The sequence below is a fragment of the Myotis daubentonii genome, chromosome X, assembly GCF_963259705.1.
Source record: "Myotis daubentonii chromosome X, mMyoDau2.1, whole genome shotgun sequence".
Classification (NCBI taxonomy): Eukaryota; Metazoa; Chordata; class Mammalia; order Chiroptera; family Vespertilionidae; genus Myotis; species Myotis daubentonii.
Window position 1 is genome coordinate 131,123,807 of NC_081861.1, and position 18,795 is coordinate 131,142,601.

The following is an 18,795-nucleotide window of genomic DNA, read 5'->3' on the forward strand; positions in this document are numbered from 1 at the left end:
AGCTCCATGAGGGAAGGAATTCTGGAGGTTTCATCTCTAGCTCCTATCATAGTGCTTGACACACAGTAGGGGCATAGTAAATATCTGTGGAAGGAAGGTCAGGAAAGGGAACAACTCATGAATGGGCACTGTAGCACAGAAGAAAGTCTGCCCTGGGAACATTTTTATCCCTTGCTCTGAATTAGCTGGGACCCTAATGAGTCAGTTTTGCCTCTCTGGACCAGTTTCCCTGGTTCAACTCCAGTGAGTGAGCATCAGTATCACCTGGGGACCTTGTTTACATCAAGATTACCAGGCCCACTCCCAGAGTTCCAGATTCAATTGGGGTGGGTTCAAATAATTTGCATTTCTAATAAATTCCCTGATGATGCTGATACTGCTAATCTGGGAAACACTTGCCTAGATAATCTCAGATCTCTTTTATCTCTAAAGTGAGTAACCCAGTGATCCTCACCAGTGCTTGGGAAATGTCAGGGCCTGGTGATCTCCAGTGTCAAGCTTATGAACCAAATCATAGATGATTTTCCAAGAATTAGTTTAGCATTTGGTACCAGATTAGAAATATCCTGTGTTGGCCCACCATTGGCATTCACTTTACGGAATAAAACCCCCACCTGATAGGACACTAGTGCCTCCAAAATCATTCAAATTTTAAATGAGGGAAACTGCTGGAGTACCAGATTACTTGGTCAGAATTTTCAAGCCAACTCTTCCCGATCCCTCCCCTTCACTTCCACTCCCACTAAGGGCATTATGATGGGACCATTTTTTGAAGGGATTAAGCAGCCAGTGAATGGTTCTCTCTCATTGATATTTCTTCCAATTGCAGACCATAAATAGACTGACACCAAGACTCCATAAAAGCCACACTTAGTTATCATATATTTATTTTTAACATAGCACCCCAGTTTCACATCATATACATTTTCCAAAGTTAGAGATTCTTAACCTACTATGTTCTTCACAGACTTTTCAACAAGTGTGAAAAAGAGGCAGTAAAGGTTAGCTGGAGTCTACAAGTCACAATCCAAATACAGGATACCCTATATTTATTTACATTTAAGATCAATATAGATAATGTTCCCAATGCTTAGCAAATCAATGAGACTGTGGCTGAGTAAATATTAGCACAACTTATTGGCACATACTCATGAAAACACAGAAGGCATCAAATATATACTTTACTGTTACTTGTTTTACTGTTCAATGTACCTGTCATGAAAAAATATACATTTTTACCTTCAAGGTTAAAATAGACCATCAGCTCATTCTCTCTTCTGGCCCATTGCTACGGAAACTAAAGTGGCTCTTCCCACCTGTGGCTCACTTGAACATATTTGGCCTGAAGAAAAACAGAATGGTAGTGCTAAAGAAAAAGGTACACCCAGTTTCCAGGGTGGGTGCAACTGAAACCCTCACACAAGTTGCCTTAAAACAAAACAATACAACACAATTCAGTTGATCTAGACACAACATAATGGGTTTATTGTGTCAACTGTTCCATCCCCAGGGCATAATGGAGCTATGTTTCCTTACTGTAGTCCCCAAATTCCAATGCATGCCAATGTTCTCTGGTCTTCAGAGTCATAAACCTGCTTTTTCCAATCTCACACAGCCATGAATTTAGCTTAGAGTGAGATATGAGCACTCACAAAACATGAAAAATGAACACCCCTCAATTGTTAAAAGCAGACCAAGGCTTCTATAACTTGAACAAGTCATCTCAATTGAAACCCTGCAATGTCTTTTAGAAAAGGTTCCTTTAACATCATGTGTGTTAGTCAATGTAGAAAATAACCATAGAAGCCTAAAAGCAACTACATACCTGGAATGTCTTGCTCAATTAACAGACTGAAATTTCAAGGAACACTTGTAAGTCAGCCTCTGAAAGCCTAATTTTGAGGAGGGAAGCAGCTCTTAGAATCTGCTTGTATTGCTTTTTAAAGCCTGGCCCTCTGTCTGCTGTTCTTGCAGTTGCTCTTGGGAAGGTCACATAAATAGATGCATTTCTCAATGCAAACAAGCAAAGCAGGGTGGCTCACAGAGTAAGTCTCACATTCAAATATCCATTAATGATTTATCTGTTGGCATTGGTGGGCAGCTCCCCTTAGCCTGTGCCAAAAGAGAAGCAAGATATGCCAGCTCAGGACTCCAAAAACTCCAATGTCTACTTTGTTCCACACTAAGTCATGGTACAAAAAAAAAACATGACAAGAACACAAATAACTAAAGTGTAAATTCAAGTAATCCTTTGATTAGAGTTTTAAAAGTGTACACTTAAAACAGAATAAACCAATTGGAAAGAGAAACCAAAGTTACTACTGTTCTATTTAACTAAAAATGAAAAAGGCCTCTCAACTGATATTTCATTTTGTTCACACATTCATAATTTTCAAGCTACAACCTACTGAGTCATACTTGTCAATATGGAAAGACCTGGTTGCTAAGATATTTGAAAATCTTTTTATATGTTTAAAATCACATTTCCCTTGGTGATATCTATCCAGGAGGTGTGATTCTAGTTTGTGTTGAACAAATGTTTTTAGCTCTAAGGTGTTATACTATAATTGAGATTTTCAAACTACTGCTTAGAAGGCATTTGCAAGAGCTTGCCTTAACTGCAAAAAAACACACATCCATTCCAGATTACTTTCTTATTGATCTTCTGAACACACATCTATTATCACCATGAGTGTGAGATAATTTAAGAAATAGACAATATCATTTAGAAACAGACTATAGAATCAAGTCACATATGAAAAGAAGGATGCTTTATGATAGTTTAGACATTGGTAGAAATCAAAGGAAAACTCATGTTTTTGACTACTCACCCTAACATATGCTGAAATTGAACATTTGCAACCAAGTAACTAAAGATATATTGAAGAAAACTAACTTACTACATATTGAGTTCATTTCTAGTCTATTTAAAAACAAATTCCCATAAGGAATACAGGAATGGAATCCATTCAAAGCAACAGCTCTCAAAAGTTCTGCCAAAAAATTCAGAGTAACATTGCATCATGAAAGGTGAGGTGTTCAAAAGAACAAATAGTTAATCATATTCTTTCCCTTCATATTTTATTTTTTGCTTCAATCCATGAGAAACATCTAGAACTAATATTCATTAAAACATGTTTTAATATTTTAAGATTGATTAAGTAAATAAAATTCAACAAGGTAAATAGAAGAAACCTTCTAATCTGTTTTTAATATTGCTAGAGGTTCAAGGAGTTAATTTAGAATCCATAAATCAGGTGGGCATCCCAATTCTGCCACTAATTCTATGGATCCTTGGGCTAGGAACTGTGGTTTCTCAGGGCCTTGAATTCCTTAAGCAAACAGCAAGAGATGGATACAGGTCCTCAGAGGTCAGACTTCCTAATTCTCCAATGACAGTAAAATGGGCATAGATTCCAGATAAGCTGCCTCCTCTCCCAATCAGGCCCAAAGCACTTCTATAATATTAATAAAGCAGTTAAATCTTTCCAATTAAAGCAAATATCTGCCTTGATGACAACACATACTTCCATTCCAGATATCTATCTTTTGGTTTTGCTCCATGCCTACTGGATAAGGAGTTGGAAAAAGGCAATATGCCATATACAAGAGACATTAAGGTATCCAATAGGCCCACTATCAACTCCTACTGTACTTTCATCCTTGGGACTATGGGACCTCTATGAAGGACCACCACTTACCAACCAGGTTATTAAATCCCCACAGATGGGGGCAACATTGGCCTTCTGTCCACAGAACTCTGCCCAACAAGCAGGTCTAATTTTGGAGTAGTTTTATAGAATAGGTATAGTAGTAATTTCAATAGCTCAGTCTTCCTATAAATCACATTAAAGGCGCACAGAAACATTATTGGGAGTTATAATCCTAAATTGAAAGTATACATCCTAAGAAAACAGAGAAACAACGAATGAGCACTAGTTAGGTAATAATAATGTGTGTAACTGTACGTGCATCTATGTGTTTATGTTTGATTTTTAAAAATCTACTTCTAAACAACTAATAAACTGAGGTCACTAAAGGTCCAGTCAAGAAGACTAGGTATAGATATTATTGGTATGTGCTTTAATGCAATGTCTATCTTAAAATATTGGTGAGACTATGCAACTCATGGAGCCTTGATTGTCTGATGCAAGTTTTTTCCTTTAATGAAAACCAAACCAACTAAACAAAACCCCAACCTAATTTGGCTTACTCTGTCACTGGCTTGATGGGGGAAATGTCAATATTTTAAAAGTACATCATATAACATTCCTTGGTTTATATTTCTGCTTAATGGATATGAAGTGCTATCTCGAGTGAATGTGTATGTACTGGAAGATTATGGGATAAAGTGCATAGGCTATTCTTTCTTGGATTTAATGTAACAAAAGGCAAACATACTATAAAATGTCTGCAACAAGGACACTGTTGATAAAATCTGTTGCAGTCCCCAGATCTGAGAACATGGGAAAGGAGGTTAACTTTGCACTGACCCATTCATGATCTTAGGAAGGGTTTAAACTGATTCTGAACACTTTCTACAGGGACCAAAATGGTAGCCAAAGGGGAAGGAAAAATGTATGAAATAGAGAAAGAGTTAAAGATTCGTGATTTTTAAAACCAAGCCAATTCAAAAACCTTTAATATGCACAGAACAAAATCAACAATTTGTTTTTCTTTGGAAAAACATCATCTGTTTAAGCCTTATTTCTGCCATTAAGCCATTGATAAAGCTTGACAATGGAATAAGGAAACATTAAATAAACTCCTACTTTTCTAAAAGCTGTCAACTCTATTGAAATCAAAGACTTAATCTCACATGCTACAAACCTATCCAAAACACTTCAAAAGGACCCTAGGCACACCCCACCCCTCTATTCTAAGAATGGTTAAAGTAGAAAAATGCATAGGAGACAGCTTTTCTTGGCATCAATCTCTCAAAGTGCTATTAAAGCTGACGTGCCCTGATCCCTGTGAGGGTTGGTCAATTCCCATTTGCAACTTGAGTTTTCAGGTGAAGCAGCAGTTATCAGAATTTCTATAGGATACTGGCTTCTGCAATTTGAGCTCACTATTTTACCTCACGTACACTGGAGTCAGTTGGGCCCTTCTGTACTGCACATGAACCAATCACTTCCCAAGAGTATGCCTCACATGGAACCAAATACTTATATATCCAGTGTTGTAATTGGCTTCCTTTCATTATTTCTTCACATCCAATATACTCACAATCCAGGTTACAATAACAAAGACAAAAATAATTACCAGAGATTGTTGAATAGTTAGTAACAACCATTTTCCCTCTTCTTCCCCAGTTTGAATACCTGGGTTCCAACAACAAATGTTTATCAATCCAAACAGTCTCATCAGCCTTTCATATTTGGTGGGTAGTTTCCAAATTCATGCATTTACAGATATGTTTTCCCATGCAGGATAAAAGTAAGAGATCTGGCAACTATTTTAATATGATCAGGAGAGGCAGCTAAAGCACATTGCTCTTGCCTAAAAATTTACATGAAAGGACTGAGTTATCTGGGTTGACGGCCTAGCTGGGCCAAGTTAAATAGATCACTGACAAAACGTCCACTTTACAGAGGTGTAAAGACCCAGTAAGTCTTTGACATTCAGTAGAAAACAATAGTTATATATTATTTATAGCTAGATAAAATCAAAATGGCACTAGAGAAGCAATTTTTGGCATATGGTGGTGGAGGGCACAGCGCCAGTCTAAATCTGATGCTTCTGTTTTATTTTAGTTTTTGTTTTATTATCATCATGCCAAAGACTATACAGTTAGAATTCCAATTATTCAGGAAACCAACCTACTGTACATGATATACATCCAAAAATATAACAAGCATCCTAAAGATACAAGATTATAAGGTCTTGTACAAATCATAAATTCTTTAAATAAATAATGCTCTACATTGTCATTTGCTAGAAGGTTGATTTTTGTTAAGGAGCAACATCTAGCATCTCAAGAAAGTACTGAAGAATGAGAGAAATTCCACCGATAATTACAATTTCAAGTGTGATAATCAGTTATATATTTCCATCACAGTAAAGCACATAAGTATAACAGTAAAGGTGACATGGATTCTATTCCACTGCTTACAGCTTTTGACACAGTCAGACATCTATGACAAGTAGTTGGATTGAAACAGTTAAAGGAAAGATCTTGGCAGAAAACGTCACCCGCTATTACTTGGATCTTGGGGTCACAACACGGTGACTGGACGAAGTTGTTCCAATTGGTTTTCCAATGCAATCCGTTCTTGATGAACCTCCTGAGTTATATAAAGCAGAGAAAAGAGAAAAAAAAGCAAAGGGGTCATTTCCTGGGTTCATCTTTAGTTCATGAGATATTAAAAAGGAATATAACTGGACCCATAAACACTTAAGTACCGTATGACTCAAGGACGGGTGGACTGGAAGGTATCATGTTTATAGCTGGTGATTAGTCAAAGGAAGTTTCACATTCTGTAATCTCCTAACTCTTTTCTGAAGATGATAAAATGGAACTGACTAACACACACACACACCTGCCACAGCTTCAATCTCACCTTCAGTTTTAACAGGATCAGTGACTGGCAGAGAATAATGTTAAACATTAAAAGACTGATTAGTGAGTGAGTAGAAAAGCAAAAGTAGACTCCTAATACTGAGAGGTGAAGCCATCATGGACTCAACTTCAATTCAATCTCTTGTTTCTAATCCAACACCATACTCAGTCAGATTTGAAGGATAAAAAAGTGCACTTGGATGGCCCTCTACCAAAGTCTCTTCTAGGCTGTTGCACAAAATATGGCTTGAGGTGTAACTTCTGGGTGAAAGGCAGAAAAGAAGATCAGCAATATGCTATTTAGGAATTCAATTTTTCGGCCCTAAAACAGATTTATTGGCAGGGAGAGAGGGAGACACATAAAGGCATTCTTAGCATTTATTCACCCACCCTCCTATCCACCCATCTAACAATCTGAGATCTATCTACTATGGGCCAGATTCTGCTCTAGGTGCGATCATACCAGCAAAGAACAAGATAGATCATACAATGGAATATTATTCAGCCACAAGTAAAAACAAAATCCTGCCATTTGTGACAACATGGATAAACCTTGCAGCTATTATGCTAAGTGAAATAGAGAGAGACAAATACTGTATGATCTCATTTACATGTAGAATCTAAATAAGTGAAATTCATAAAAACAGAGAGTAGAATGGTGGTTGCCAGGGGCTAAGAGGTGGGATAAATGGGGATTTGTTGGTTAAGAGCACAAATTTCAGTCATAATATGTATAAGTTCTGATGATATAGTGTACAGTATAGTAACTATACTTAACAATGCTGTATTTATACACTTGAAAGTTGCTAAGAGAGTCAATCTTAAATGCTCTCACCACATAAAAGAAATGGAAATTATGTTAGGTGATGGATTTGTTAACTAACAATACTGTGATAATCATACTGTAATATATAAGTATAGCAAATCAACATATTGTACACCTTAAAATTACACAATGTTACACATCAATTATATCTCAATAAAGCTTAAAAAATAATAGAACTACCATATGACACAGGAATCCCACTTCTGAGTATACGGTATATCTAAAGGAACTAAAATCAGTTTCTCAAAGAGATATCTATATTCCCATGTTCACTGAAGCTTTATTCACAATAGCCAAGACACAGAAGCAGCCTAAATGTCCATTAATGAATGAATGGATACAGAAAATGTATACATGCAAAGCAATATTATTCATCCTATAAAAAGAAAGAATCATTACTGGACTTATAGTGTGGTGATCACCTCATAAGTTATATAAATGTTGAATCACTATATTGTACACCTGAAACTAATATAATATTGTATACCAACTCTACTTAAATGTACAAATAAGTAAATAAAATAAAGGAAATTCTGCATTTGTGACAACATGAATGAACCTGGAAGACAGTATGCTAAAGAAAATAAGCCAGACACACAAGGAAAATACTACATGACCTCACTTATACAGTATGAGGAATCTAAAATAGTCAAACTCATAGAACCAGAGTGTAGAATGGGGGTTGCCAGAGGCTGGAGTAAAGGAGAAATGGGGAGGTATTATTCAAAGGGTACAAAGTTTCAGTTATGTAAGATGAATAATACGCATGATCCATTTGTTTTTTTAAACCACTTTATTGAGGTATGGCCGTCATACAAAAAAGTTGTACATATTTAATGTATACAATGTGATGAGTTTGGAGATAATTATATATCCATGAAACCATCACTACAGTTTATGCCATAAAACTATCACCTCTAAAAGTTCCCTCCCACCCTCTTTATTATTATTATTTTGTGTATGTGATAAGAATAATTAACATAAGACCTACCCTCTTAGCAAATTTTTAATAAATATATTACAATAAAGCCTTTAGAAAAAAAAACACAAGAGAGTATCTTCATTATTTAGATACTAGGGGCCCGGTGCACGAAATTCGTGCACTGGGTGTGGGGGAGGGGGAGTGTCCCTCAGCCCAGCCTGCCCCCTCTCACATACTGGGAGCCCTCAGGCGTTGACCCCCATCACCCTCCAATCGCAGGATCGGTCCCTTGCCCAGGCCTGATGCCTCTGGCCTAGGCGTCTGGCCCAGGCAGAGGGGACCTGCAGTGGCAGCGGGGGGCGCCACGATCGCGCGGGCTCCGCCCCTGCCCCTACAGGAAGCCTCTGGCTGAGGCGTCCGGCCCGGGCAGCGGGGACCCGCAGCTGCAGCGGCCCCGCGATTGCGGGCTCCGCTTTAGGCCCAGGCAAGGGACCCCTAGCTCCTGGGACTGCCAGCTTCGACCGTGCCCAGCTCCCATCGCTGGCTCCACCCCTACTTCCTGCTATCACTGGCCAGGGCGGAATAGGCGCCCGATTCTCCGATCATGGCTGGGGGGCCCCCCAGCTCTTAGCTCCCTCCTGGGTTTCTGATCACTGTCAGTGGCAGGGGGCTTCTTCCTGCTTTCCCTTTCGCCTCCCTGCATTGTGCCTACATATGCAAATTAACCGCCATCTTGTTGGCAGTTAACTGCCAATCTTAGTTGGCAGTTAATTTGCATATAGCCCTGATTAGCCAATGAAAAGGGTAGCTCGTATGCCAATTACCATTTTTCTCTGTTATTAGTGTAGATAGGCAAAGTTTCCTTATATAGGAAGAATGCCGGAAGCCAATTCCAGCATGTCATAATTGCAAGAGTTTCATCGAAAGGTTGATGGAACTTGGGGACTCAACAAGGGCTGAGTCACATATGTTATCGCCTGTTGGGAATGGCTAAAGGCATTTTCCCAAACCTGAAAAGGGATGACTGCTTGCTGCCAGACGGCTCAGGGCATCTTAATCTATAGGTTATTGCCTCCTACTGGCCAAACACCTAAACAGCCGTAGGCAAATTCTTCCAATCTGACAATGGACTTTGTAAATGAAACCTAACCCTTTGACGTGTATATCTCTGCCTCACCTTAGGACAATTTGTATTAATAAATAGCATGGGGTCCTGAGACGAGGAGAACTTAGTTCCTTTAGCTAGGCTCCTCTGACCCCCGAATGCCATTCAAAATTATGCTTCATCCCTGGACTCTTTATTAAGTTACACACAGCCCTTCTCCAGATTGCTGAACCCTTCTAGATGCTGGAACAAGAACCCTAGCAGAAGAAAGTAATAATTATAAGAGAAAAATGATAAATTAGACTTTATCAAAATTCAAAACTACTGTTCATAAAAAGACACGGTTAAGAAAATGAACAGGTAAAACAAAGGCTGGAAGAAAACATTCATAAAACAAAGCACTAAAAACCCAATTTTTAAGATGGCCAAAAGTTTGAAAGGGGACTTCATAAAATATCTGAAAGGTAAATAATCACATAGAAAAGTGCTCAACATAAGCATCAAGAAGATGAGGAAATTAAAACTATATCACCACAGGACTGGCTAAAACTAAAAGAGTAACACACTAAATGTTGATGAGGATGTAGAACAATTGGAACTCTGCTATATTAGTGAGGGTTAATACAAAAATGCTCTAGCCACTTGGGAAATACTCTAGAAGTTCTAATAAAACTAATCACATATTGTCACCACCTAATCTACAAATCCTAATCCTGAGTAGTTACCCAAGAGAAGTGAGAATGTATTTGCACACAAAGACTGGTTCAAAATGCAGTTTTACACAAAACTAGAGGCCCAGTGCACAAAAATTTGTGCACTCGGGGGAGGGGGGTCCCTCAGCCCAGCCTATGCCCTCTTGCAGTCTGGGACTCCTCGGAGGATGTCCACCTGCTGGCTTAGGCCCGCTCCCCCAAGCTGGCAGTCAGACATCCCTCTGGCAGCTCAGCAGCCCTCAGGGGATGTCCACTTACCAGCAGGGAGCAGACCTGAGCTGCAGTCGGACATCCTTAGCGCTGCTGAGGAGGCGGGAGAGGCTCCCACCTCCACCTCCACAAGCCATCAGCCTGACTTGTGGCTGAGCAGAGCTCCCCCTGTGGGAGCACACTGACCACCAGGGGGCATCTCCTGCATTGAGTATCTGCCCCCTGGTGGCCAGTGTGTGTCATAGTGACCAGTCATTCCCAGTTGTTCTGCTGTTAGGGTCAATTTGCATATTACTTTTTTATTATATAGGATAGAGGCCTGGTGCATGGGTGAGGGCTGGCTGGTTTGCCCTGAAGGGTGTCCCAGATCAGGGTGGGGGTCCTGTTGAGGTGCCTGGCTGTTGGGGACCGTCATGCTGCTGGCAAAGTCTAAGCTGACCAGAGGATATGGCAAAGCCCTGGACTCTACCCTATATTGATCCTGGAAGGTTTTAAGGTCAAAGCTCAGGAAAGGTTTAAGGCTTAATCAGGGTTTGCAGCAAAGTGGAACTAAACAAGGCTTGACCGAGGCACGACCTCTGTAGCTAAAAGTATTATCGTAGTAACTGTCAAACATAGATGGATCTAGACAAAGCTTGCCCAGTCTTGCCCAGCCTGTAACGATCTGTTACTTCCCTATGACAGGCCAAGCCCTAGCAGTGATCTATGAAGCATGACCAGTCACAGCTTAGCTATAAAGCAGTGTGTGTAAAGAATAAAGTTGCTGGTGCCTTGTGCCAGTCCTCCCAACCCTGTCTCCTGGTCTTTCATCCCACTCCGCCTCTACCCATCGGACCCTCTCCAAGGTGCGGGTCACCACAGAGTGGCGCCCGAACAGGGACTTGAAGGTGGGCTCGTGAGGACCCCAGAGTTGCCAACGAAGTCAGAAGTCTCAGTGTTAAGTGAGTTTTCCTGGGGAAATTTGGTTCTTATTAATTGGGAGTAAAAATGGGGCAGTCTGAGTCCAGAGAAAGGCAGCTTTATGCTCAGATGTTAAAGTCTATGTTAGTTAGTAGAGGAGTGAAAGTCTCATCTGCTCAAGTAGAGAGGTTTTTAAAATTTGTTCATGAGCAGTATCCCTGGTTCCCTGAGGAGGGTACTGTCAGCCCGGAGACCTGGGAGCTAGTAGGGCAACAGCTTAAGGACTTTCATGCTGGAAACCTGACCCATACTCTGTTGGATGCATTTTCCATCTGGGGTTTGGTAAGGGACAGCTTGGGGTCTGTGCCCGAGTCCATGTGTCGTTCTCGGTCTCTGGATTCACTGACGGGGCCTTCTCATAGGAGACCTCAGCGGCCCAGGGATGATAATGAGCAGTTCTCCACTCTTAAGGAAGATCATTTGTATGACTTCCCGGAGAAGGGTGATGAGGAAGAGACCTTCATGGCCTTAACAGAAGATAGTATTGAGCAGATGAGAACAGTGTTGGATGAGATCCAGAAAAAACTACGAAAGGGTAAAAGGAAGCATGAGGATGAAGGAGAGGGGCCAACGGCTCCTCCTCAGCCTCCGCCTCTACCCATCGGACCCTCTCCAAGGTGCGGGTCACCGCACCTGGCCAGCCTGGGTGAGGGGCTGATGGGTGTTTGCAGGCTGGTCACACCCCCTTCAGGGTGGGGGTCCCCACTGGGGTGCCAGGCCAGCCTGGGTGAGGGGCTTATGGGTGTTTGCAGGCTGGTCAAGCGCCCTCCCAGTGGGGACCCTCACCCCATGGAGGTTTGGCCAGCCTGGGTGAGGGGCTGATGGCTGTTTTCAGGCTGGCCACACCCCCTTTAGGGTGGGGGCTCCCCACTGGGGTGCCTGGCCAGTCTGGGTGAGGGGCTGAGGACCTTTTTCAGGCTGGCCAAGCCCCCCAGCAACAGAAGCTCCCAGTCTCTCCTTTTTTTCTTTTTTTTATATTCTGGAATTTATTTACCTTTTATAATTGAAACGTTGTAGCCTTGAGTGGAGCTCAGAGCTGGCCAGGGCGGGGTGGGAAGCTTGGCTTCCTCCATCACCAGAGGCAACCCAAGCCTCCTGCTCACTCCAGCTCTGTGGCCACAGCCAGCTGAAAGCAGGTATCTGGGCCTTATTTATCTTCTATAATTAAAACTTTGTTGCCTTGAGTGGAGCTCAGAGCTGGCTGCAGCAGGCAGGAAGCTTGGCTTCCTCCATCACTTGGGCAACCAAGCCTCCCACTCGCTCCAGCTCCGTGGCTGCCAGCCGCCATCTTGGTTGGGTTAATTTGCATATAGTCGCTCTGATTGGCTGGTGGGCATGGCTTAAGGCATAGCAAAGGTACGGTCAATTTGCATGTTTGTCTTTTATTAGTGTAGATAGCTCAAAACTGGAAACAGTTCAGGTGTCCATTAATATGAGAATTGATAACCAAATTGTGGCATATTCACTCAACAGTATACTACTCAGCAATAAAAAAGAGCAGATTATTGACACATACAGCAGTATAAATGAACTTCAAAACCAATATTAAGCGAAAGAAGTTTCACAAAAAAGTGAATGTTAAGAGGGGTCAGAATCGACCAGGAAGGAGCAAGAGGGAGCTTCCCAGGATGATGGGAGTATTCTGAACCTTGATAGGGGTTTGGGCTCTGTAAGTGTATGCATTTGTTAAAAATTCAACAAATGTACCCTCAAGATTTGTGTATTCACTGTATATAAAATGTACATCATAAGAAATGCCTGTAAAAATATTAAACTATAGTTAATGCTATGCATGCTGAAATATTTAGTGCACATGTACAGATGTCTTCAATTTACTTGAAAATATGTTAAAATAAGATGGACTATGGATAGATAGAGGAATAGATAAAGAAATGAATATGAAAAAAAGAGAAATGGATAAGTAATAAAACAAGTATAGGAAAATATTAATGGCAGAACCGAAGTGGTGGCTATAGAAATATTTACTGCATAATTCTTTCAACTTTCTTGAAAACTTGAGAATGTACATAATAAAATATCGAGGCAAGTGGGTTAACAAAAGAGAAATAAAAAAAGGAATAGACAGCAGAGAATGCTAAAGAGGAAGCACCAGTGAAGTAGAAAAAAAATGTGCCAGGTTTGGTTTCCCAAAAGTCAGTTAGAAAAGTGTCTTCAGAGGAGGGAGAGGCCAATTGTGTAGAATTCTTTGGAAAATTCAAATAATATTAAAACAGGCTCATTGGATTTGGCCATAAGAGGAGTGGAGTGGAGGAGAAGGAAGCCACACTGAAGTGAAGGGAGAGAAAATTGTTGGTGAGGAAGCAGAGATAGTAAATGGAAAGGACTCCTAAGAAACGTGTCTGTGAAGGAGGCCAGAGAGACCCACAGCAGCTGAAGAAGGATAAGGGAGCATGTTCGCATGTGGATGGGAATGAGCCAGTAGAGAATCAGGAGACTGTGTCCCCTGAAAAGATATGTTTAAGTCCTAACCCCCAGTATCTATAAGTATGGTCTTATATGGATAAAGGATCTTTGCAGATTTAATTTATTTAAATGAGGTTATGCTGGATTAGGCTGGGCCCTAATCCAATTAACAGTGTCCTTATATGAAGAGGACACTATCAGAAGAGAAATTTGGACAGAGACAGAAGGTCTTGTGAGAGTGGAGGCAGAAATCGGAGTGATGTGTCTACAAGCCAAGGAACTCCAAGCACTGCCAGCCACTACCAGAAACTGGGAAGAAGACAGGCAGGGTTCTACCCTAGAGCCTTCAGAGAGCGAGCTTGGCTGTGCTGACACCTTGATTTCAGACTTTTAGCCTCCAGAACTATGAGACTAGATTTCTGTTCTTTTAAACCACCCATTTCGTAGTACTTGGTTGTGGCAGCCCCGTGAAACTAATACGGGGAGATTAATAATGAAGGGACACAGATGATAAGAACAGGGGTGATGTCCTTGACAAGGTGATATGGAGCCATTTCCAAGGTACCAGGAAAGGGGCTGGCCTTTGATAGTATCAGGACCACTTTCCTCCACTGAAATAAGTATAGCATCATTCAGGGTAGATCTAAACAAGTAAGGGTTTACCCAGAAGCTTCAGACTATAATTAATGCTTCAAACCGCCCTTGTAATAGATTCCCTGCCCTTTTAACTAACACAATATGCAACCTACATATTCAAGTTACTAGTCTTCCTCTAAGTATTCAAGAACCAATCCATGAAACTTAGATACAGCAATTCTCTGCCTTCTAAAAGGAGTTTGAGAACGAAGAAGCAAGTCTTACCAACAGGAATGGAACCAGATGCTCAGCTAATCGTCAAAACAGAACAAATAGGTGAAAAGCCTGGTAATCCAAAATCAGAAAGCCCCTTACCTTGAGTTGCTGCTGGAGTTCACTGTTCAACCGGGCCAGCACTGCATTTGCCTCTTTATTTTTGCGGATAGCAGTTTGAATAGCCTTCTTCTGTTTGGAAGACTGTCTACAAAAAGTACAAACAGTTCAGTGAAATAGAACTTAGAGGTCTGGACCCTTGTCAAGACTCTGTGATTCATGAGAAGTGCTAAATTAACAAGGGGCTAATGTCAGAGGGCTCCAAAAATAAAATCATATGTTCACAGCCAGGCAGGCAGACACACCCCAAATAAAACAAATTTGTCAGGATGAATTATTTACACCTGAAGTAATTCCCATTTTATAACTTGAAGAAAGGCTGTGAATCGGCCTTTATAAACACTCTGCATTCCATTTATTCCAAGATATTTTAATAAGTATTTCTTCTGTACAAACCATATTAACTGCAATGCCCTTTTTGTGTAAGCATTAATGGCATTTAAAAAAAACTGCAGGTAGCCCCTGTGGACTAGTCTGAAGGTAAAAATAGAACATTCTCTTTAGCAAAGATCCTACATTAATTTTACCAGTCCCCATAACTCTCCTTTATTCCTTTATTATGAGGCATGAATGCCTGAGTATGAGCATGTGCATGTGCATACACCAGCATGTATATCTGTAGCACTTGAGAAATACACAGAAATGTCTCAATACTTGTACTCCCAAATTAAGTCAATAGTAAACTCATTCAATCGATATAAATAAGGTGATCATATGTCTCACTTTGTCCATTACAGTCTCTGCTTAGACTGCTTGTCCGGCCCTTATTATTCTTAGCATCCTGTTTCTCCCTCAAAACTGTCCACAGTTGTGATAATAAATCAACATGGCTGTATAACCTACAACTTTATATCTCACAGCAAGAAATACTGAATATCAGAGCAAAATGGCAATTTAAATTCCCCTAAAAAAAACAAACATATTTGTAATCATTGGGAGATGGGTTCTAGGCCAGAGCAACTCAACTGATATGCATTGTGACCACTGTAGTGATATGATTAATATTCACTGAGAATATTCTCTATGCCAGCCACTCTGCTAATCTGTATAAAGCATGCATACTCCTTTCCCCAACAAATTTGAAAATTAATTTTTCATACATATATATGCAGGGAAGGGGCTTCGAAACCTACTTTTTAAAATATATAGATTGGATTTCTGGTTTCAGGACAAGATGGAAAAGATACACTTCTCTCTATTCCTTCCAATAAGTACATACAGTTAAAACCCTGGACATAATGTATAAAACAAACATAAGATGACTCCAAAAAGTGGAATGGAGGTGACTAGGGAATTCGGTACCCAGGGAAACATATTGCAGTAAATTGTTGTTGTTGTTGTTGATGTTGTGTGTCTTGGAGGTTTGTGTTTGTTTGTTTGTTTGTTTGTTTGTTTGTTGTTTTTTGCTTCATAGATCCCAGACTGGATAGTGGAGAAGGTGGCAATCCAAAAATGAACAAAATAAATTGATGAACAAAATAGATGCAGAGACATAGAAGCATGTAACAGACTGTGGAATCTCAGAAAGAAGGCAGGGAGGGAGGATGGGTGAGTGGGAAGAGATATGCATATATGCGTAGCCCATTGATGCAGACAATAGGTGGTAGGGGCCTGGAGCAAGGGACAGAGGAGGGCTAGAAGTCAATGTTGGGGAAAAGAGGACATATATAATACTTTCAACAATAAAGATATTTTTTTAAAAAAACTACAGCTGTCATACTTAATGAAAAAGTGAATGTTTTCCCCCTAAAGATTAGGAACAAGACAAGATTTCTACTTTCATCACTATTTTCATGATAATATTAGAAATCCTAGCCAGCACAATAATGTGAGAAACGGTATTAAGGTACACATCTTGAAAAGAAATAAAATTGTCTCTATTTGCAGATGACATGATGGTCTATGTAGAAAATCCCAAGGAATCTACAAAATCTCCTAGAACTAAAAAATGATTTCAGTATGGATAAAAAGGAATTTGCAGGATAGATTAACATACAAAAATCAAAAGAATTTCAATATACTAACAGTGAACACTGCAAATCAAAATAAAAAATATGATATGACGGGCGAGAATAGAAGCGATCACAGGAGAAGAAGTAAGAGAAGAGATCAGCAAGAAGAGATCTCGGGAGAGGAGGCAAAAAGAGATCACACAAGAAATGTTGGGGGAGAAGAGGAGATCAGGCAAGAAGAGAAGAGGGCACAAGAATAATTCACAAGAAAGGTAGAGTATCACCCGAAATGGGGAGGGTACAGAAGAGAAAAAGAGATCATGTGAGATAAGAGGAGTGCGCAAGAAGAGAAGCCATTACAGGATAAGAGGTGCATAAAAAGAGATCATGCGAGAAGAGAAAACGGGAGAAGAGAAGAGCTCGAGAGAAAATAAGAGCATGCGAGAAGAGATCACGTAAGATGAAAGGAGCGCCTTTCTTAACCAGTGTTCTGATAGAGAATTAAGAAAATGATTTGTGACTCTTTGCTCGATTTTCTAAAAGACAATACAGAGTAAAGACCATTCTAGATGAATAGGAGAGAAATTTACTTACTATAGACAATGGATGTCTAAGGGCACCAGAGCTTAATTCTTTCCCAGAACACTGGCCGAGACAGGACCATAGACTCACCATCATGTGTATAGCTGTCTCTCTTCCTCAGGGCTTAAAAATTATTAATGCTAAGTCACTTCTTATTACTTCAAAATAAACTGGTCTGGGAACTAAAGTCAGTTGTATGAAGTTCCCTGACCCCCAAACTTAAATTCCTGCCATTTATAGCACTATTTGTGTTACCTGGTGGGTGCTAGTCTCTCAGCCTGACACCATGTGTTTTTACCTAACCAGTGAGAAAGTATCATAGTGAGGGACAGTCACTGAATAGGCAGATAAAATAGCTCCTTTCAACAAGTGGTGCTGGGCCAACTGGATATCCATATGCAAAAGAATGAAGTTGGACCCCTTCCTCATACTATACACAAAAATGAACTCAAAATTGGCCATAGGCTTCAATCTAAGACGTGAAACTACAAGACTTTTAGAAACAAACATAGGAACAAATCTTTATGACCTTGGGTTAGGCAATAGTTTCCCATATGTGACACCAAAAGCACACGTGACAAAAGAAAAAATGAATAAATTGGACTTCATCAAAATTTAAAACTTTTGTGCTGCAAATAATACTATCAAGAAAGTGAAAACAACCCACAGAATATATTTGCAAAGTATATATCTGATAAGGTACCTATATCCAGAATATGTAAAGATCTTATAACCCAAAAATAAAGATAAATAATCCAATGTAAAAATGGACAAAGAATCTGAGGAAACATTTCCCCAAAGACAGTATACAAATGGACAATAAGCACATGAAAAGATGCTCAACCCCATTAGTCATTAGAAAAATGCAATCAAAACCACAATGCAATATCACTTCACACACACTAGGATGGCAATAATAATAATAATAATAATAATAATAATAATAATAACAGATAACAACAAGTGTTGGCAAGGAAGAGAAGAAATGAGAGCTCTCATACATTACTGGCAGGATTGTAAAATGCTACAGCCACTGTGGAAAGCAGTTTGGCAATTCCTATGAATTAGGAGGTCACATTCGATTCCTGGTCAGGGCACATGCCCGGGTTGCGGGCTTGATCCCCAGTGTGGGGCATGCAGGAGGCAGCTGATCAAAGATTCTCTCTCATCACTGATGTTCCTATCTCTCTCTCCCTCTCCCTTCTTCTCTGAAATCAATCAAAATATATTTTTAAGAAAGATCACGGGGATGTAACGTACAGATAGAAAAAAGAGTCAATAACATCGTAATAACTATGTAGTGACAGATCATTAATAGGCTTATTATGATCAATTTGTAAGAAATATAAATGTTGAGTCACTGTGTTGTACACCTGAAATATAATACTATTTATCAATTATAATTATAATAAATTATTTTTTAAAAAAATTTTAAAAGAAATCACACCCCACATCTACTGAAAGTTGGGTCTGAGGGTCATGAAGCAAGCTATTTGCCATGGGAAAACATGAGATAAGACAGGCAAAGAGAAAACTTCCATTTATATTACTGTCTTCTTCCTGAGAAAAT

General features: G+C 40.0%; 1 protein-coding gene across 6 annotated transcripts in view; it reads right to left on the reverse strand.

The window, feature by feature from the left end:
- Positions 1-870: 870 nt before the first annotated feature.
- The window catches only part of REPS2 (RALBP1 associated Eps domain containing 2), a 195,265-nt gene continuing 177,340 nt past the window's right edge, over positions 871-18,795 (reverse strand). For all 6 annotated transcript variants that reach the window (XM_059678506.1, XM_059678507.1, XM_059678510.1 and 3 more), the window contains 2 exons: positions 14,674-14,779; positions 871-6,287 (listed from right to left, as the gene is read on the reverse strand). In XM_059678506.1, the coding sequence (XP_059534489.1) occupies positions 6,219-6,287; positions 14,674-14,779 (175 nt within the window). In that variant the 3' untranslated portion in view covers positions 871-6,218. The remainder of the gene's footprint in view (positions 6,288-14,673; positions 14,780-18,795) is intronic.